General features: G+C 40.7%; 1 protein-coding gene and 1 non-coding gene across 2 annotated transcripts; both read left to right on the top strand.

The window, feature by feature from the left end:
• Nucleotides 1-6494: 6494 nt before the first annotated feature.
• hspa9 (heat shock protein family A (Hsp70) member 9) lies at nucleotides 6495-21636 on the top strand. The gene is made up of 16 exons (XM_006781926.3): nucleotides 6495-6818; nucleotides 7578-7636; nucleotides 7916-8003; nucleotides 8550-8731; nucleotides 10922-11046; nucleotides 11131-11204; nucleotides 12029-12135; nucleotides 12284-12446; nucleotides 12524-12616; nucleotides 13043-13252; nucleotides 18549-18776; nucleotides 18854-19076; nucleotides 19420-19514; nucleotides 19896-19988; nucleotides 20084-20224; nucleotides 20586-21636. Exons 1-16 carry the CDS (start codon nucleotides 6738-6740, stop codon nucleotides 20655-20657), a joined length of 2034 nt encoding a protein of 677 aa, XP_006781989.1. The 5' UTR covers nucleotides 6495-6737; the 3' UTR covers nucleotides 20658-21636.
• LOC118455122 (small nucleolar RNA SNORA74) lies at nucleotides 12768-12969 on the top strand. The gene has a single exon (XR_004844029.1). It is a non-coding gene; the product is annotated as a small nucleolar RNA SNORA74 (small nucleolar RNA).
• Nucleotides 21637-22520: the final 884 nt, after the last annotated feature.

The raw sequence follows: 22520 nt of genomic DNA, 5'->3' as shown, positions 1-22520 counted from the left end.
TGTGTAAACTTCAAATATCTGAGCCGATCGACACATCATTTTCAAACCCCCGCGGTCTTTCGCTACTCGGGTTAAACATCATATATAAGTCACTTTGATAACTTAAAAATGTTATTGTTTGTCTTTTTCAGTGTTTTATTTGTTCGTGAGTAAATCGGTTTGGCTGAGATTAAAGTTATTAGATTAGATTAAATTAAATTTAACTTCATTAATCCATCGGGTGGGTTCCTCCAGGGTTTTTACACAGCTGAATAAACATCAAACAGAAAACTAATTAAAGAAAGTGTGAAAGGGTCGAGAGTTTACTCCAGCGCCCTGTTATATTTTAGATAGCAAGGAGCAGACAGCGGAGTTTCACTCCACCGAGGGAGCTCATGACGTACTACCTGGCTTTCTTTAGACCGCGAAGGCCGGGTCCTCAGGTGGAAGCAGCCTCTGAATTTGGACTCCCCCGCTGTTTCCGGGCCGGCTAATAATAACGGTGACATTTAACGTATTTTATCCCATAAATAAACACTGTAAAATGTATTTATCACCCCCCCAACAGCCCTTTTGAATGTCTCCCTAATTCTGAGTTCTCAAGGTTGGGAAAGTATGGCCACAACACCTCACTTTTTTGCCACATGTATAGCAAACCATGTCTCAGCTGTTTGTGGAGGTAAAATACGTCAGCACAATTACGCTCAGCCATTGTTGTGAGTGCATGCACCAAGGGGCTGCGATACATTTATACAGCCGTATTTCGCACATGACTATGAAAGGCGGAAGAGGAAGTAGTTCCTTTGAATGTAGACAATCCGAATGTTATAGTTTCTTTCCACTGTGTTCCTGTTAATGATAAACTACAAATTTACCCTAAATTACTAAAATATCGATATTTTAATGTGAGAATCGATTCTAGAACATAAATGACTGGTATCGGAGGAATCGATATTTCAGGATCGATCTGCACATCACTAGCAAGTGGCCTCTGGGCTGGGAGTGGCCTCTGGGCCGCGAGTTTGAGACCACTGACCCTAGGGCTTTGGCAGTTTAATTCGAAAATAAATAAAAGGCATTTAATAAAAACTGTGACATATATTAACAAGCAGTGTTGGGGAGTAACGGAATACAGCAGCCTTTCAACGCCTCTCTCTGTCTCTCGCTAGCAAAGTTGACCCACACAACAAAGTAAAGCTAGTTTTTGGCTACAAGCCCGACACAGAACTCACCGTATTAGCCAGAGGTGTCTTTACTATGGTTCAGAGCCGCGGACCTTCAGTAACAGTAATAAATCACAGCAATAGTACATTCATGTAGTTGTAAATGGCATGAAAATATATTAAGTAATCCAAAGTATTCAGAATACGTTACTCTCATTGAGTAACGTAATGGAATACGTTACAGAATACATTTTGGGACATGTATTCTGTATTCTGTAATGGAATACATTTTAAAAGTAACCTTCCCAACACTGTTAACAAGTAATATTCATTACAGTCTGCCAATAGTCAGATTATGCTAAATGAATATTAGGAAAGTAACTGGTACTTTGCAGAGTTCTAGCTAGCAGTAGCCCAGCTTAACAAAAACAGTTAAAATTCAAATATGACACTTAAAGATGATGTATTTTGATATAAATACTATTTCTTATACTAGTTATCATGTTACTTGTTCTAACATCAATCTAAAACTTAATATTTAACCGAATAAAACTTACCGCAGCAGCAAGAAAAAATGGCGACCGAAGATTCTGAAATGCGAAGCTCCACGGGAAATGAAGGTGTGGTCTAATTTAACACCCAGTGTTAAAATGCAGTAACGACTAAAATCCACACTAACACTTTTCAGGAATCAACTGTGTTATTTTAACTCGATTAAGTGTTGAACTAACTCGGAACTCTGTTGAATTCTACTAACACTGTAAAATCAACACTGGCATTTTTGCTGTGTACCTTGTGACGTAGGTAGGTAGTGTCCTTATGAGCATCCTTCCCCTGAATTCAGACACAGCCTTTTATTCCTCTACTCTCTAGAGAAGAGTGAACTCCACCTCACTAGGTCCTCTAACTAGTGATGGGCAGATGAAGCTTCATGAAGCACTGAAGCTTTTCATCCAATTGGTTCACCCCAGCGCAAAGCTTCTTGAAGCTTCATTTGCTCTAGTAGGACATCTACTGGACGTAAAAATATTAGTTGGCATGAATTTGAAGAGTGTGCCATTTTGCACACAGCCTGTAAATGTCAACAACAAAAGGTGTGTGTAAAACATGTATATTGTAGTGATGGCAGTATACTGTGTATATTTATACTGGCAGTATGGAAAATGATCATTTGGAAATTCTTAAAATGGAAATGATCATTTACTGTGAGGTGAGGTGTGGTTGGGGTGTGGACAGTGGTTGTGCTTTTGTAACGTTCAGGTATGGACAGCTACACACTGAGGCTTTGAGCCTCAGTCCTGCCCACATTTTATTCTGTAAAAACTAAATTTTCACTTCTTTTATGACCTTTTTAGTGGGAAGAACATAGCTAGGATTTAACGATTTAACAAATCTTTTAAATTCTTTGTCCTCCACAATGCTAAATGGCTGGGAGTCCTCAATCCTCAGTCCTCAATGAGCTGCAGCGCTAGATGGATTGTCGGAGCATTACGGCTACCGTAGTCTGGAGCCTCGCGGAGTGATACGTATTGTGCTTCAACGTAATATTACCGTATTGTGTGTGTATAAGGGCCATAAAGAGGATTTCAAACTCAAGGTTGTTAGTCACGCAGTAGAAGTTGGGAACAGAGCAGCTGAGAAATCTGTCTTTGTTATTATTAGGGCTGGGTATCGTCACTGATTTTTAGAATCGATTCAATTCCGATTCACAAGGTCCAGAATCGATTCGATCCACGATTCGATTTAATTCGATTCGATTCGATTCACTTCGATTTGAATATGGGAAATTTTGACAGTCAGAAATATTATAATTCTGATTAGTACGTTTACATATTTTTGTATCTATAAAAAGGAAGCTGACACACGCAAGACTTTATCAGAGGTGTGAGCGTCACAGCAGATGCCTTTGTGTCAAAGTAGCTGAAGATAAAACACAGAAACACATGAAGGTGATTTTTCCTGGCCTGGGATTTTATAAAAATATTCTGCAGTACATCAAAAACGAAAGAAAACCATTAATCAACACATGAACATTACCTCTGAAGTTACAGCGGTTTTATTAGAGACACGGCTAAGCATTTTGCATTTTGCATAATTTTAAAAAGTTTAAATTTGTTCAGCATTGAACAGCAGAAATTAGGTTTTCTTTTCGGAAGTATATAAAACAGAAAAAAAAAAAGTCGGCCGATAGCGCTGTAAACAACGGTAGACTTGTGTAACAAGCAAGCGAATGAGAGAGAGAGAGAGAGAGAGAGAGAGAGAAAGTAAGAGTGAATACTTGACGATGTTTTTGTGAAGCGTAGTTTGGATCCTCTTTTGCTGCTGGTTCGGTCAATATTGTTTGGAGAGACATCAAACTAACAGCTTTAGAATCAGCGCATAAAGGGCGTGAACACAAAGCGCAGACCCGCCGTCAGATCAGAATCAGCGGGCTGTCGGCTTTCAGCCCAAACTGTGAGAAATTCGACATCTAACTGATTCTGATCCGCGGGCTGCGCTGTGTGTTTAAGTCTTTGTGCAGAATCCGTGTTCCTGCTCTCATTTACTGTTTTAGCTGTTTGGTGGTTGTTGAAATTTTGTGAGATTTCACCTGAGATTCTGGCATTTCGGGCAAAATAAATTTATATTAAAAAATCGATTCAGGATTTTAATGAATCGATTTTACGTAATCCAAGCCAGAATCGATTTTAATCGATAAATCGATTATAAAAACCCACCCCTAGTTATTATGCTCAGCGAGTGTTAGTTTACATTTTGACTGCACAATTATGAGCTTTTTGTTATGCACAAAAACAACATTGTTTTCTTTTATTTATGGAGCATGATTATTTAATAAATGCTGATAATTTATTTTTGAGTAATTTCTTCATGTAAATCTATGCTGTATGTAAATAAAAATGCCTGTGTGACATCTGGGACACAGTGTGACTAAGAACTCTCTTTTTGTTCTTAACTTATGGCTTTAAAAAAATATCAAGATATATATCTTATATTGCCACCCAGCTAAAAAATATCGAGATATGAATTTTGGGTCATATCGCCCAGCCCTAGTATGCTGTAATCGTACTGGGCAATTAGTGATACAAAAAAACCTGTTTTATCCTGTGAATAAAAGTATACGTTTTTGTCAATGTACCATGGTAATAAATGAAGCGAAACGCAATATTGTGTCAGGACAATTCACTATTTATGCACAATAAACAAAGGAGCATAGCACGACCATTTCTGTTCAGCGCCAGACTTGCTTGTAACCTATATCACCAATTATGTTATGAAAAATGACGTATTAACTACTACAAAACACTGACCTTTGTGGAAATGTTTGGAGCAGACTAACATGTGAGCTGGAGTGTTCTGGGACGTTATATTTGGTCTTTGAATGGCTGCAATCCAGGCCATCCGTCGGCTCTTTTTACTTCAGAAACATGGCTCGAATAATTTCTCTTCAACGACCAAGGTTATTATCGTTAACGAAAACTAACGAAATAACGAAAACTAGAAGTGAAAAAACATTTTCGTTAACGGAAATAAAAATAAAAACAAAAAAAGGAAAACTAACTAAAACTGGAATGAGTGTTCACAAAACTAACTAAAATTAACTGAATTTATAGCAAAAATGTGTTTAGTTTTCATTGATGTATGCATGTCATACAATAGTCAAGGGTGAAAATGAAGTTTAGTTTCCAGATTTTTTTCTTGCTGTGTCTCATTATGCCAGCAGGTGGCAAGTACGTTAGTCGAGTCGTCTGTGTTGCTGCTCCATCCACGCGCAGAATCATGTCAGGAAAAGTCGGAAGAAAGCGCCAGAGTCCAATTTGGGATTACTTTGAATATGACTGTGTTTTGGATAAAGCAAGTGTCTTGTAGTGGAAACAGACAAATTATGAGGGACATTTCTAAAGGGAAAAAAATCCCACAAACCTTAAAGTGCACTTGAAAAGCTCACACAAGAAGGCTAACCTAGCTTACCTTGAGAAGGTAAGGGAGCACACTCAACCCTCATCCCCAGAAAACAGAAGCTAACCCCAGGCAAGGCAGCGTGATGCATCCCGAGACAACAGGACTGGGATATATGATATGATATGTTTTTTATTGATTAGCATTCAAATATCTCAGTGAAGACAGAACAAAGATCTACCACAAAGCAAGAAAGCATGAGACAAGGCTAATCAAAAGGTATTGGCTGAAGCATTTGCTTATTACGCCAACCCTTTTAACAAAAGATCTTTTAGCATGCAGCTCCTGTACACAGGGCTCGAAGCAAATAATAAAACAAAGCAAAAACAAAACAAACAAACAAACAAACAAGAAAAAAACAAAAAAACAAAAAACTACACAACTGTGTGAGTCAATTACCTTCAAAAAGTTTATCAATTCACTTGAACCAAAATTATGAACACCCGGTGCTGCAAGAGTTAATAGTCTCACTGGGGCCAAGATATACGTTTTATAGTTGCCTGGTATCAATGGTTGTTCATCTGCCTTTATTTAAAAACCCATAGGTGGGAATGTGAGTTGTCTGTCTCTGCATGTTAGCCCTGCGACAGACAGGCAACCTGTCCAGGGTGCAGGGTATGGTAGCTGGAATAGCAACATACCCAAGGATAAGCAGAAGAGAATGACTGATATGATGAAACTGGGATTTTGTTACACTTAATTATTGCAAACACAACTAAAACTATAACTGAAACTAATCAAAACTAAACTGAAACTAAGGATTTTCAAAAAATAAAAACTAAACTAGCAAACAATTGGTAAAAACTAATTAAAACTGATATAAAATTGAAAATCTGAAGTCAAAACTAAATAAAAATAAAAACTAATGAAAATTGCAAAACTATTAATACCCTGTCAACGACATAATCCGATAAAAAAAAAACAACGATCTCTTTACCCGTCGGCTTCCCGTGGCTGTCATGCGACCGGCTATTGCAGTTAATAATATAACCGCTTCTTGACAGTTTTTTGTGTTTCTTTTTATCGCTGTGTAACTGATTTCAATTGAAAGCCTGCGTGCGCTAGTACCTCTTGCCACGAGTTCCCAGAATCCTTTGTGGTTTTACCCTTGAATGACGTCACATTTTCAATCTCCACGTTACATCATGACCTTCACAGGCCCACTAAATGCGTCTGCCTTACCCGTGCCAAAACCGCGAACATCCAAAAACCACCGGTATATATTTAATCTTTATATCACACAGCTTTATTCTTTAATTAATGTCAGTTTTTCCAATTGATTTGCATATTCGATTTTAAACTGTTGTTTTAGGCATTTTACTATCGATGAAAAAAACCAGGCAGTCATTGTAGAGCCCATTTCGGGGTCCTTGAGCGGTGCATGGTGCAACATGTGTTGGATAATTCGAGAAGAAGCTTCGCAGTTCTTTTGCCGTTGCAGTCCAGAGGCGAGCAGTCTTGTCGGAGCTTAGCTCTATGCGGTTTTCTGAGGAGACGCTGCGTTAAAGTCTGAAGAGGCTTGAAAAGCTGAAATATTTTAGCATTCCTTCGCTGCCGAACTATCTGAAGAGTGTGCTTTGACTTAAAACGCTGTAGTTTAAAATCGAAGTTAGCAAGCCTGTTAGCTGAGTTGTGAAAATGTTGAGCGTCGCCCGAAGCGTTTCAAGGACTCTTCCCACGAGGAGTAACATCAGAAGCGTTTCGTCCTTGATTAAAAAGGTAAATGTCAAACAGTTAAGTAGATGTATGAGCGTTGCATTACGATGTGGCCATTAGCTTCCTAGCTTTAGATGCTAACAGCGTAAGCTTGAGGACAGCATATTTAGTCGTGGTTGGATCATTACTGTGTCACTAACAATGAGCACAATCCAGCAGACACTGTAATAAATGTGTGTCACGAGAAGAGATGTGCAATAGCAACATAGTATTGAGCCGCCGCTCTAGCATTCGATGTGCTGGTGTGTTTCATATCTGTGGGGCTAAGCTAACGCGTGCTAGCTCACTTCATTTGATACCGGACCTACCTGGCAGCTGTTTTTCAAAGAGCGGTCATTAGAGAAGCAAGTACTACTTGCTTCGTCATCTACTTAAATATTTTACTTTGGTGTGTGAGTTTTAATGTTCGTTTTGAGCTGGTTCCAAGGCTGTAGCAGAGCTGTGGGTCTGTGACCTTCGGTGAGGCGTCCCCTCCTCCAGCACGCTGCTCCACAGTTTAAGTAACGCATTTCGAGCTCGATCTTCTACAGGCTTCGCTTAGCTGGATCCCACTATTAAGAATGGTTTCTTGTCACATGTGCTTGTTTGTGACTCCGATAATGTTATCTATGCTTTGGTTCTTCCAATTTTCATCATCCTGTTTTTTTTTAAAGTATACTTGGATCTTTCCTTTTGAGGTTCAAAATGTCGAATTTTGTGAGTTCATCGCAAATATTTTGTCTGAGTTAACAGCTGTGTAACTGCTTTGTTCTGTATTATCAGGCATGCTGGACCGGCTTCCAACCAGATGCTCTTAGAGCCCTCTCCAGGAGAGACTATGCGTGAGTATCGACATTAAAGTGCCTGCATTATATGAACGTGCACTAACAGCATGACGTTGGTGCTGGTTTGGCAATTTTTGTTTGTCTTTTAGAGGTAAAACTATACATTCACTTCCTAATGGCTGTGATTCATATTCGCAATTTAAAAGACCTTTTTTGTCACCAAACAGAATGCCATATTCTGTATTGGTATTTCTAAATAGAAGTCTGAGAAATTTGGATCTTTTGATGTAAACATGAGGTCTGCTGAGTTTGTCACAATCAGTGTATGTGCTGCAGGTCTGAAGCCGTCAAAGGTGCAGTCATTGGGATTGACCTGGGAACCACAAACTCATGTGTTGCAGTCATGGAGGGCAAACAGGCCAAGGTGATGCTTTAGATGATTCACATGTTTGTTTGTTTGTTTAAGCCCCTATCTGTAATCTAGCAGTATCTATGGAAATGGAACCCACCCTGAGTGCTGATACTAGAGAACTTCTAAGCGGGTAAACTAAATGTTGTGTTAATTAACTCAATGGAAGTTTGTTACTGTACATGTAAGTAAACCAGAACAGGAAAAAAAAATCAGACTGGCCAAATAGATGGGATCGTAGACACTGATGCAGCATTACTCAAGAGCCTTACTGCCCCAGGATATGATTAATAACAAAAGTTAAACATCAGATCAGTGCATCCCTGGTAAAGAAATGGGTAACTTTGTGTAACCGGAATCCAAAGTTTTTTTTTTTTTTCTCTGTAGTTTTTCTACTGTTTTGAGAAAAAAAACTAAAAAATATTAACACTCATTAATTGAGGTTTTTTGGTTCTTGGTCTTTTTTTCTCTTCTACCTCCAACTTTAAAAACTGGGGTTGATTGATGAATCTGATGAAACAATGATTCCTCCAATCTAAATGTTTTCTTATTTATATTCAGGTGCTGGAGAACGCAGAGGGAGCGAGGACAACTCCTTCAGTCATTGCTTTCACAGCAGATGGGGAGCGTCTGGTGGGCATGCCTGCTAAACGCCAGGCTGTTACCAACCCTCAGAACACATTGTATGCTACCAAAAGACTGATTGGACGGCGCTTTGAAGACCCAGAGGTCCAGAAAGATCTGTGAGTTAATTTCTGGCCTTTTAAAAGATTCCGGGGTGGCTGTAGCTCAGGAGGTAGAGCAGGTCACCTACTGATCGGAAGGTTGGAGATTCGATCCCAGGCTCCTCCAGTCTGCATGCCAAGTATCCTTGGGCAAGATACTAACACCAAGTTGCTCTCCGATGCATCCATCGGAGTATGAATGTGTGTGCGTGTAGTTAGAAATCACTCAGTATAGAGGTAGCAGGACTCGCAAAATCGCTAGCCCGACGTCCCGGGGCTAGCGATTTTTCCAGTCGGGCTACCAAAACCTATCTCTGCCCTGCCCGTCGGGCTATCGTAGGAAGGAAAAATATATGTCAATGCTTTTGCATTCTTTCGGAAATGTAGCTGGGTAATTATGTCATTGGCATCGCTGAGCCACTGTCAATATGTGACATATTGAAATCGCGTTTGAATTTGCGCTTGTTTTTTGCTTTCACTTTGCAATCGCGCGAACTGTGTATAGAGAGCGACAGTACTGATTGGTGAGTGACGATAATTTGCGCACCAATTCCTCTGACATCGTCTTATCAATCGTTAGCTTACTATGCAAACATGACAAGTGAAATCTCCCGCAGCAAGCTTAAACATGTGAGAGGTTGATCGCGCAGAGAATCGCTGAGCGTTATGCGAGTGTCTGTGTAAAAGCAGCAGGATATATATTTTAGTTCTGCTGAGCCAAATAAGACAGGTCTGGGTGAAGAAGTGACCACAAAACTGAAAAGTTATGACAAATCAGACTATAAGGCAAAAAGAAAGTGCAGCTTTATGGTTTCATGGACAAAAGAATTTCTGTGGCTGCAATATGACGAGCTAAATAACCAGGGCTGCACATAAGTGGTCCGCAGGTGTGCATTCGCTGTCAAAATAACAAACGCGCACAAGATAAGCAGTTGCAACGCATGTTTGCGTACATAAGATTTTCTGGAGGAGGACAGACATTTGTTTAGAACTCTTAAAGATGTCGAAGAAGCAAGCTCCTTTAAGCAATTGCTTTGGTTTTCCTCCACCTCCAAAGAAATGTCAGAAGGAGTCCGAACCACAAAAAAAGCACGTATTCTCGGAAAAGTGGTTGCAGGAGGTGAGCTGGCTTCAAACAAATGATGAACGCACAGAGATGTGGTGCAGAATGTGCCGTGAAACTCTAGCGGACAAAAACAGTGCCTTTTATATGGACGCAAACGCGCTTTGCAACTTCTTATCTGGTGCGCGTCTTTTATTTTGACAGCGAATGCGCACATGCGGACCACTTATGTGCACCCGTGTAAATAACATAATGTTCTGCCGGTTGTGTTGTTGGCTTTCCCTTGATTTCTGAGTCGACAAGCGCCTTTGTTACTGGGACCAGTCATTTTAAGAAAGGCCTCCATTAGAACCCATGAGAAATGCAAGAAATGCATTATTGCTCAGTCTGCAATATCTTTCCCAGAACAAACACCAATTGCAAATAACAAACTAAAAATAAACCTGAAAATCAGTTTAAAACAGCGTACTATGTTGCAAAGAGTGAACTACCACTGGAAAAATTTAGCAGTCTTTGCAAACTTCAAAAAAGCAAATGGCCTAGATCTTGGTTCCACTTGCCTCTTACCCGTGACTTCAGTGGAAATGTCAGATTCAGGATCTGACACAGACTGATTCATGTCCTACACAGTTCTTACAAGTTCATAGAAATTTCTGTTCAATTAGAACCAAGTATTTGAGTTGATGATTGTAATTTTTATACAATGTTGTAATTTGTTTTTCAACAATTTTTTGATTAATATTTTGTTTCCTTTACAACATTATACTTTAATGTATAATATTGTAAAGGAAACAAAACATCAATCAAAAAATTGTTCTCTGTTTTTTTTATTCGGGCTACTTAAGTTTATTTTGGGCTACCAAAAACTGAAGAGTCCCTGCCCGAAGGGCTACCAGGGATTTTGAAATTTTGCGAGCCCTGGGTAGTGCTTGTGAGAATGGGTGTGACTGGGTGAATGTGGCGTGTTGTATAGAGCGCTTTGAGTACTCCGGGAGAGTAGAAAAGCGCTATATAAGAATCAGTCCATTTACCATTCTCAATTATTGCATTTAAATCTCAATCCGAGGTTTATTTTTTTAAATGTTGGATATAATGAAAGAAATAAACTTAGCTGGGTAAAAAAATGACCTTTTTTCCATCAACAGGAAGAATGTTCCCTACAAAATTGTGCGTGCATCAAATGGTGATGCTTGGGTTGAGGCTCATGGCAAAATGTACTCCCCTAGCCAGGCAGGAGCCTTTGTTCTTATGAAGATGAAAGAGACTGCAGGTATAGTTGTGCAGACAGTCAAAAGATAATTTAAATGTTTTGCACATGTGAGCATTAGTTTTGCTTCATATTCATATGTTGTAGAGAGCTACCTGGGAAGCACGGTGAAGAATGCTGTGGTCACTGTTCCAGCCTACTTCAATGACTCTCAGAGACAGGTATGCACACACAGGCTTTCTATTGAAGGAAACGTTGCTAAACGTTTTCGCACGAGCACCAAAATATGAATGTTTAAAAGCTGATGTCAGGCCTCCACCAGGGTCTTTTAAGAAAAGCTCAGCTTTTGAGAAGTGAATTGTTTTCCTGCTGTGACACTGAGAAGATTCAGGGGTTACTAACTGTAGCAGACTGTATCATGTTTCCACTAGAGTGGAGCAACTTGCAATACCTTCAACTGCTTTAAAGACGATTACTTAAATCTATTTAAACCTCCAAAAACATGTTTAACTGATGCATACATAAAGTATAGTTTTAAATTCAGTTAGAATGTGATTTATAAATTGTATTGTCCCTATGATACTGATGTTTTATCCCCTCCACAGATTTGTATTATGCAGTATGCCTTCATTGTTTAACTGATGCTATTTTTGGACCATAAAAACAATTCAGACATCCAGACAGGAGAGCACCGAATCACTGTTAAGCCAATTCACACAGGATAGAATAATTTGGCCAAGTTCATGTTCAAATCACCAACCTGATTTATAATCAATATATATATTTTAAGGTATAGTGTAATTCATCATATACTTTCTTTTTATACTTTCTTTTTTTTCCAAAACCCCCCCCCCCCCCCCCTTTTTTTTTTTTAAACTGCTCGAAGTTTTTGATAAGACTAATCTACCTCAGTCTCAGAGCAGTTAAGGTGATATGTAGATGTCAGATAATTAGCTTCTGTGTCCTTGTTGCTGCTTTGGAATGCACTTGATGATTGAAGTAACAATTCATCTTCGATACTTGTGTCAACTTGTTTCTTTGACAGGCCACCAAAGATGCTGGGCAGATCGCTGGTCTGAGCGTCCTGCGTGTAATTAACGAGCCAACTGCTGCTGCTCTGGCCTATGGCCTGGACAAGACCCAAGATAAGATGTGTGTAGATGAGAAAAAACCTTCTGATGTTTACTGCTATGCTTAGGAGTATCAGTACTTGCTAAGAAAGATGATAGATGATCCTGTACATAGAAGAATACAACTACTCGCTCTGTTGTTGTGTTAACCTGTATGAATGTGTTTCCAGTATTGCTGTGTATGATCTAGGTGGAGGTACGTTTGACATCTCAATCCTGGAGATCCAGAAGGGAGTTTTTGAGGTGAAGTCCACCAATGGTGACACCTTCCTTGGAGGAGAGGACTTTGATCAGCACCTCCTCAGACACATTGTCAAGGAGTTCAAGAGAGAGGTGGGTATTCTAACAGTCTTTAAGCCTTGATCTATTTGTGAAGTTTTGCGTTTTCAACCTGCGCTGTTTCTTTTCAGTCTGGTGTAGACCTGACGAAGGACAACATGGCTCTTCAGAGAGTCAGAGAGGCTGCGGAGAAGGCAAAGTGTGAGCTGTCCTCTTCACTGCAGGTACTCCTAGCTTTTATCCTCATGGGAAGCTAATGAATTTGTGTAGTTGTATAAAAAGGTGACACTGAATGGCTGATGTGTCACAGGTGCTTTAGGGTGTTTTGATTTTGGTTGTACTGCTTGTCATCACATGTCTCAGTGCATGTTGTGTGCCAGCTCTCAGTCAGCTGTCCAGATAATCTGTGTCTGGCTCAGTGTTACAGTGCTGGTAGATGAAACTCCTGTTTTTTGCTTCAGTGCAGCAGGTTCTGTTTTAGAATCTGCTGCTGCTGTGCAGCTACAGGACTTGGCCCAGTGAGAGTGGACTGTCCTGATTCTGACCGCAGGCCAGGCCTAGTACAGGGTCACACAAAATGAACCACAGTGCTGAGTTAAAAGCATTTTGTAACTGTTTAAATACTCAGTGATTGTCCTTCTGTTTTACAGACTGACATCAACCTCCCCTACCTGACTATGGATGCCTCCGGTCCTAAACATCTTAACATGAAGCTAACCCGTGCTCAGTTTGAAGGTATTGTTGCTGACCTTATCCGCCGCACCGTGTCTCCTTGCCAGAAGGCCATGCAGGATGCTGAAGTGTCCAAGGGAGACATCGGAGAGGTGCTGCTGGTGGGAGGCATGACACGCATGCCCAAGGTACACAAGACAGATGTTTAAAACCACCAAAGTGCATGAAATAACTCAGGGTGCACATACTTTATACTTGTGGGACTAGATGGAGTAAACGAGTAAGTTCTGCAGCTTCCATGGCAACGAATAGTTAACAGTAGACAAAGTGGTACACACCACAAATGTGTGGTCTGGTTTGGGGACATAATGACATTTACAGTGGCTTGCAAAAGTATTTGGCCCCTTGAACCTTTCCACATTTTGACACATTACAGCCTCAAACATCAATCAATTTTATTAGAATTCCACATAAAAGACCAATACAAAGTGGTGTACACGTGAGAAGTGGAACGAAAATCATACATGATTCCAAACATTTTTTTACAAATAAATAACTGAAAAGTGGGGTGTGCATAATTATTCAGCCCCCTGAGTCAATACTTTGTAGAACCACCTTTTGCTTCAATTACAGCTGCCAGTCTTTTAGGGTATGTCTCTACCAGCTTTGCACATCTACAGACTGAAATCCTTGCCCATTCTTCTTTGCAAAACAGCTCCAGCTCAGTCAGATTAGATGGACAGCATTTGTGAACAGCAGTTTTCAGATCTTGCCACAGATTCTCGATTGGATTTAGATCTGGACTTTGACTGGGCCATTCTAACACATGGATATGTTTTGTTTTAAACCATTCCATTGTCCATTCCGGCTTTATGTTTAGGGTTGTTGTCCTGCTGGAAGGTGAACGTCCGCCCCAGTCTCAAGTCTTTTGCAGACTCCAAGAGGTTTTCTTCCAAGATTGCCCTGTATTTGGCTCCATCCATCTTCCCATCAACACTGACCAGCTTCCCTGTCCCTGCTGAAGAGAAGCACCCCCAGAGCATGATGCTGCCACCACCATATTTGACAGTGGGGATGGTGTGTTCAGAGTGATGTGCAGTGTTAGTTTTCCGCCACACATAGCGTTTTGCCAGAGCACCTTCTTCCACGTTTGCTGTGTCCCCCACATGGCTTGTGGCAAACTGCAAACGGGACTTCTTATGGTTTTCTGTTAACAATGGCTTTCTTCTTGCCACTCTTCCATAAAGGCCAACTTTGTGCAGTGCACGACTAATAGTTGTCCTATGGACAGATTCCCCCACCTGAGCTGTAGATCTCTGCAGCTCGTCCAGAGTCACCATGGGCCTCTTGGCTGCATTTCTGATCAGCGCTCTCCTTGTTCGGCCTGTGAGTTTAGGTGGACGGCCTTGTCTTGGTAGGTTTACAGTTGTGCCATACTCCTTTCATTTCTGAATGATCGCTTGAACAGTGCTCCATGGGATGTTCAAGGCTTGGGAAATGTTTTTGTAACCTAAGCCTGCTTTAAATTTCTTAATAACTTTATCCCTGACCTGTCTGGTGTGTTCTTTGGACTTCATGGTGTTGTTGCTCCCAATATTCTCTTAGACAACCTCTGAGGCCGTCACAGAGCAGCTGTATTTGTACTAGGGCTGCAACAAACGATTATTTTGATAGTCGACTAGTCACAGATTATTTTTGTGATTAGTCGACTAATCAGATCATGCATCCATTGGAGTAAAACGTACAGCTTATTGCACCAGCATGCATCTACTCTTATGTAACTATCATTAGCTTACAGTTTTAAGTGTTTAAGGTATGTGCTAACCAGTGTTGGGACTAACGCGTTATTAAGTAACGCGTTACAGTAACTACGTTATTATTGTGGTAACGGGCACGGTAACTAGTTATTATGCCAAAATCAGGAACGCGTTACTCGTTACTGGGATTTAGATAGGGTCGTTACTCGTTACTTCGTGTGGTGGCTATCGCGGAGCTTCCACAGATTCAGTAACATTAGCAAGTGGTGGAAGCCAGCAGGTGGAGGAGAAGGAAAAGAGACCCGAGGCGGCCGCCGGTCCAAGTGTGAACTGAACTTCAGGTAAGAAGTTATGACCTGCAGTCTATCTGGGTCAGATAGAAACCAAGTTTAGGTGGAGTTTATTTTCGTTATTCTGACTTTTTCCCTACTGCGTACTAGCTAGCATGACGGAGTTTCTATACAGCTGGGTGGGTGCTATGATGTTACTGATGTTGAACTTTATTTTGTTCATAAGTTATTAGAGTTGCCAACCGTCCCGTCTGGTATTCAGAGAAAATATTACGCGTTTCTTATTGAGGTGAAAAGGAACAGTTTGTCCCGTAATTCGGCTACATTGAAAAAGGCACAAAGCTGGAGTTATTCTGTGTTTGCTGCACAGCTGCCTCTTCTTCTTTCATTCTCCCACCTCCCTCTCCTGTTTCTACTTCCATCATGAAAACTGATCAATGATCAGCTGATCGGCATTCTTGTTTGTTTATCGCCCACTTTGCGCCAGAAAGAGGAAACCAGCCGATGTCGCCCTAAACAACAGCAGCACCTTTAAGCTTGATCAGCTGTTGTTAGAATTTATTTAATATTAATTTCTAATATCAGCTGATGTTTGCTGGAGCCACAGCTGCAAAAAAGCTGATGGGCATTATATCGGTTTGGTTATCTGGTGAGAGGGAAACATGAAGATGAAACCAGGAGATGTCCTCACTGAATCATCAGAGCTGAACAGGTGATGGAGAATGAGTTGAAAGGAAGTTATGAACTGTTTCTGAGAGACAAATAACCCCAGGATCCTTTTTTAGGTAGCTGACAGCTGGTAACTGTGCAGGTGCGGATCTAGCAAAGTTTTGCCAGGGGGGCCAGGTAGAGCATTAACAGGGAGAGGGGGGCACAAAGGAAATACTTTTCTTTCTTATTCTCATTTAAAATGTCTAGCTTTTAAAAAATAATTATCTGAATCTTGCAACAAACGATTGATAGATTGATGCATATATACCATCAAAACAGTGGACATCACTGTCACAACAGCGTTTGTTTTCATTCAAAGGCTTTATGATTTTTCCTATAATGTCAGGCCGGTCTCTAGTCAAAATGCCCGGGCCAATTTTTTGTCCCAGTCCAGCCCTGTATGCAGCTCATCTGTAGTCTGGTGTTACCTACATCTTCCTATTCAGAAGGCAGAATTTCCGAGTTCTGAGTACAATCAAAGCACCACGACTGCAGTTTTTGTGTTGGATGTAAAAGGCGCACATGATGCTGTGACGTAGGCTAGAATCATGGCAGCAGTCAATGACGGTCCAGGCGTGGGATTTCTCTCGTGGAAATATGCACATTATTATTATTTTTTCTATTGGTAGGTGGCACAGTGCACTTGTGGCAAGTAAGCAAGCTAGAAGACTGCCAAAGTTATGGAAGCAACACATCAACAAGAGAATTCTGAGTAAAACCAAAGTTACTTTCCCTAGTAACTAGTTACTTTGAAAGTAACGAGTAACTTGAAGTAACTGAGTTACTTTTAATAGAAGTAACTAGTAATGTAACTAAGTTTCTATTTTAAAGTAACTTACCCAACACTGGTGCTAACTAAAAATAAAGACATGGTGATAGTTTATTAAATTTTAATGAAATTTGCAGATTGTTTCGGTGAAGTTGAATAAACTCCTTGCTATCTAAAATATAACAGGACACCGGAGTATATTCTCGAGCATCTCACACTTCTGATAATCAGTTGTCTTCTTGACGTTTATTCAGGTGTGTAAAAACTAAAACTTCAATCTCAGGCTATGTCCACACGTACACGGGTATTTTTGAAAACTGAGATTTTCCGTTTTCGTTTTAAAAACTAATCCCGTCCACATATAAAGGCAGAAATGAAGGAAAACGCTGCTAGGAACATGCCAAAGCAGCAGGTGGCACTATATTCCTAACCGTGTAGAAATGTTGGCCAATCAGAAGTCTAGAAGCCTCGGTGGGAAATGGTAGACAAAGCTGGGGCATAGAAGCAGAATCGAGTCGTATGTGTGGTGGGACAGTAACTGTGTGTGTATATGTAAGCATTTAAACACTGCAGAGAGTACAATTAACAGTAACAGTATTGTAGAAATTAATTTCACCGAAACAATAACGTGGCGCACAGTGTGACGTCAAAAAAGGCGCACATCTTTGACGCTGCGTTTTCTCCGTTTTTCTCGTCCACACGTAAATGCAAAAATGGAGTTTTAGAAAATATCCACCCTGGCCGGAGTTTTTAGAAATCTCAGTTTTCAGTGACCGAAAACGCCGTTGACGTGTGGACAAAGGTGCAAACGCATAGAAAAAGCTGCGTTTTCAAAAATACCCGGGTACGTGTGGACAAAGCCTAAGCCAAACCGATTTACTCAGGAACAAATAAAATACTAAAAAAAGCCAAACAAGAACATTTTTAAGTTATCTAAGTGACTTATATATGTTTAACCTGAGTAGCAAAAGACGGCAGTGGGTTTGGAAAAGATTTGCCGGGAGTCCGGTGTTCTCACCGGCTCTAGTGAGCCTTGCCCCCGGCTAGCTATCGAGCTAGTGGGTAACAGACGTCTCCGAAAACGTTGGAGCGCTTTTGAAAATATGTGGTGTCTTGATAAACTGAGCAGATATTTGAGGTTTATACAGTTACATTCTCACCTGAAAATATGTTAAACGCAGTGCTGCAATCTTTTGTTTCAGTCCGTTATTACACTCTTAAATCCTACTACTTATTCCTGCGTCTTTTGTGATCTTACAAAGCTTCAAACAACGTGTCGACTATTAAATCAGTCATCGACGATTTTGATAGTCGACGTAATCGTGACTAGTCGACTAATTGTGGCAGCCCTAATTTGTACTGACATTAGATTACACACAGGTGCACTCTATTTAGTCATTAGCACTCATCAGGCAATGTCTATGGGCAACTGACTGCACTCAGACCAGAGGGGGCTGAATAATTACGCACACACCACTTTTCAGTTATTTATTTGTAAAAAATGTTTGGAATCATGTATGATTTTTGTTCCACTTCTCAAGTGTACACCACTTTGTGTTGGTCTTTCACGTGGAATTCCAATAAAATTGATTCATGTTTGAGGCTGTAATGTGACAAAATGTGGAAAAGTTCAAGGGGGCTGAATACTTCTGCAAACCACTGTATACATTGCAAACAGGTGTATTTTTTTTCTTAGTTGAGCTAACATGCAGTGCACTTTAGTGTTCGGCAGCTTGACAGTTGAATTGTTGGCTCATTACCGGCTCATTAACTTTGACGTGATCTCTATCTGCACAACCCTAGTGCACAGACAATAAGAAGAACATAGATTTGTACAGTGCCTTTACAAAAGAGTAAATAAACAACTTTTTCTGCATTTTGAATATGATTTTTATAATGCTGATTTTAATGCATGCATAACTCATAATTAACACCCCCCACCACATCCGCCCTGCAGGTTCAGCAGACAGTCCAGGATCTGTTTGGCCGAGCCCCCAGCAAGTCTGTGAACCCTGATGAAGCTGTTGCTATTGGAGCAGCCATCCAGGGTGGCGTTCTGGCTGGCGATGTAACCGATGTGCTGCTTTTGGATGTGACTCCACTGTCGCTGGGTATCGAGACTCTGGGTGGTGTCTTTACCAAACTCATCAACAGGAACACCACAATTCCCACCAAGAAGAGCCAGGTATTTAAAGCAGGACTGCAGTCCCACAGTCTCAGTGAAGCCCCATGTGATCTACAGTGTCACATGTTCCCCTCCAGGTGTTCTCCACAGCAGCTGATGGACAGACTCAAGTGGAGATCAAAGTGTGCCAGGGTGAGAGAGAAATGGCGACAGACAACAAGTTGCTGGGTCAGTTTACTCTGGTAGGAATCCCTCCAGCCCCTCGCGGAGTCCCTCAGATCGAGGTCACATTTGACATCGATGCCAACGGCATCGTCCATGTGTCGGCCAAGGACAAAGGCACAGGCCGCGAGCAGCAGAGTAAGTGCACACAGTAAACCAGTCTGAAAGCTGAGAACTTTGGTTTTTTTTTCCCCCACTGTGTTAGCAAGTCAAGCTAAAAGACATTTCAAATTGCTGAAAATAATCTGCATTTTTAGATAAATATTAACACTTAACTTGGTTTACTTTTACAGTTGTTGCTAAGACAGACTAGATAGGGAGGTTAATATTTATGCATGTTGCTGTAATCACTTGGCCCTTAGTCTTGTTTCAGAAAACTGTTTTGTTTTTTTGTTTTTTTTCCCTGCATTACGACTTGGTTTGAATTGGTGTCTGTAAAAGTCAAAGTGCATATATAAATATCTCATTTCCTCCTTTACAGTTGTGATCCAGTCATCAGGAGGTCTCAGTAAAGATGACATTGAGAATATGATCAAGAATGCTGAGAAGTATGCAGAGGAGGACCGGAGGAGGAAGGTAACAGTCAAACTGTAAAGACAAAAGTCGGGGTGAAATCTCACTGTCTTGATTGATGGGCACTTTATTGTCAACATAACTCAGTACAACAAAGAAAATGTTCATCTTAAAACACATAAATCAGTTCACACTTATTTATACAAGGCTCATTCCTAATGGGTCATCTCAAGACACTTTATGTTGAACAGACTTGAAACTAGCTGCAAACAAAGGACTCAATGCCGTTTCACCCACAGTTACATCTGTTCAGTTGGTTTACAGGCATTTCCACATTGGCTTTTTAGGCCTAGAAGTTGCACACGTCTTACACACAGATGATGGTTCACCACTGTGTTGTCTGTGGTTTTAGTATCTGGTAAATACTGAGTTGTCTTGCTGCAGGACCGTGTGGAGGCTGTCAACATGGCTGAGGGCATCATCCATGACACAGAATCCAAGATGGAAGAGTTCAAGGACCAGCTCCCTGCTGATGAGGTAATGCTCTAAACTTTGTTGTAATTTACTCAGATTAAATTAATGTTTTGTGCTTGATTTTTGTCTTATTTCCCCCCCTATTTTTGTGAAATCAGTGCACCAAGCTGAAGGAGGAGATTTCAAAGGTCAGGAATCTGCTGACCAATAAGGACTCTGAGACAGGCGAGAACATCAAGCAGGCCGCAACCAACTTGCAGCAGGCATCACTCAAACTGTTTGAAATGGCCTACAAGAAGGTAGAAAGCATTTACTTACCTTGAAACTGTGTATATCAGTGTGTGTTTTACTGTAAAAGTCTTGACCAGACCCTCATGTTATTACATTTTGCTTCCAAGAATCTTTTGAATCAGAAAAATGCTAGCCGTAAAAGGAATAAGAGTATTTTTGTACAAACAAGTTGACTACCAAAGAGCTATTGGCTGAAAACAAGGCATATCTTAGAATGTGTTGTTTCCATAAAAATTTGGGAAAACTAGAGGTGAACAAACCCAAAAGAAGTAAAAGGTCACACAGATTAAAGCGGTTTTGCAGCAACGTGGACTTTGTAAAATTCTGCTCAGTGTTTGTGAAAGTCTTTAATTCCTTTTGTTCCTGCAGATGGCAGCAGAGCGGGATAGCAGCAGCAGTTCCAGTTCTTCAGAAGGAGAGAAGAAAGAAGGCCAACAGTAGATCTTATAAGTACTTGGCTGTCATGAGATGACCATGACAGCAGAGGACTGTTGGGCTTGTGTGGTGGACTAGGCGGAAGGATGATCCCCCGAGTCATTCTTGTGTAACACAACATTCTACTGTGTTTTGGCAGTAAAATAGAGAAGATAAATGTCAGTGTATGTTCCTCCGTGTCCCATGATATCCTATTTCTAATTTAACTGTCAGGAAAAAAAAAGTTGTTTATTTTTACAAAGACGTTAATTTCCATTCTGAGGTAGTGAACCATTTTCTTGTTGAAGATATCACATTTCTTTTGTTCAGTTTCGGAAAGCGGGATGCTCGTTCATAGCACTTATTTGTACCGGTTCACTCTGAGAGGTGTGCTACAGAGGATGTACAACTGCAGAGCGCTGCATAAGAAAAGTCTCCTTTTGGTGTACTCTATTAACATCTCGGAGGCTGCCAGTCCCCCTCCCTGTTGTCCTGAGTGCACTCCATTGACTTGCATTCATTTGTCTCTTGTAAGGACTGGTTTGTGATCATGTGGTCACATTTTCTGGCATCAGCCAATTCCTTAAACAGTATATTCAAAGTATGTCTGTGAGATGAGAATTTTAAGTATGTGAGAAACTCCCTTTTGGCTCTTAAAAATCCACTTCTTTGGTCACCTTAAACCGAGCATGGGTTGAACTCAACACAACACATGATGGGACAGCTAACTAGATGACATCATGGTTCACTTCTGACAGACAACAGGAGAAAGAGTCATGCATGAGGAGTGTGGAGCAACTGTGTCATTCATTGACGGCCAGAAACTGCTCTGTGTACCGTGACTTGCTGTGTTGAGCACTCTACTTTAAAAAGAAGCACGAAGTATTGAATTGAAAGTTCTGTTTATTGTGAGGGTATGGGATGGGTGATTATATTAATGAAGTGAAAACTGAGAATCATAGTAACTTGCCTTTTTCTTTTTTAAATAAAAATATGAAATATGTGAGTCTTGTGGGTTTTTTCTTTTCTTTTCTTCATGTGTTTTATTCTTTCTAGTATTTCAAAAACTTCCTGATTTTATTTTCTTGCGCATTTGTGATACTTGCTTGTTTCAGATAATGAAACTTTAATGTTGGACAAGAACGGTGTGAGCAAAGAAATCCGTTTTTGAAAAAACCGTGCCATTAAGGGAGAAAAGAGAGCCAGGTAGGCTTGGTTCTATACGTAAAAGTTGTTGCTCCAGAAAGTGTTCCCTGCTTACCAGCAAAAACCGCAACCAAGCATTAGTGATGACTATCAATGAGCCTTTCATACCACTGTGAAGGAATTTTGGACCACCCTTCTTTACAGAATTGTTTTAATTCAGCATGAGTTGCCTGTTTAAGGGATGCGTCCCAATAGGCTTTAAGTTCAGACTTTTGAGTAGGCTCAAAACTAAGAATCCTTTGTGTTCTTTTTTTTTGTTTTTTTTGTAGCCTTTCAGAAATGGACTTGTTTGGTGTATTTGAGATCATTGTATTTCTGTATAATCCAAGCGTTCTGGAATCATAACCCGGTCCGTGGCGCAAAAAAGGTTGGGGACTGCTGCACTAAAGGATGTTGGACCTTTATGCCAACCTCTTAGTTCTTGGTGAGAAATATGAGAAATATGCCCGAGTAGCTCACTGGAGGTCATTTTATAGGGCTCTAACAGTGTTTCCCATGTTCCTACTTGCGCAAGAAATCATCTGCAGGAGTAGGTTGATGCCCTGGGGTGGCTGTAGCTCAGGTGGCAGAGCAGGTCAGCCACTAATCAGGAGGTCGGTGGTTCGATCCCAGGCTGCCTCCTGGCTGCATGCCAAATATCCTTGGGCAAGATACTAACCCCATGTTCTCCTACTGGTGGTGATC

The sequence above is a fragment of the Neolamprologus brichardi genome, chromosome 2, assembly GCF_056152115.1.
Source record: "Neolamprologus brichardi isolate AB-2024 chromosome 2, ASM5615211v1, whole genome shotgun sequence".
Classification (NCBI taxonomy): domain Eukaryota; kingdom Metazoa; phylum Chordata; class Actinopteri; order Cichliformes; family Cichlidae; genus Neolamprologus; species Neolamprologus brichardi.
The sequence above is the reverse complement of the archived record's forward strand: the minus strand, read 5'-3'. Positions and strand labels throughout refer to the sequence as shown.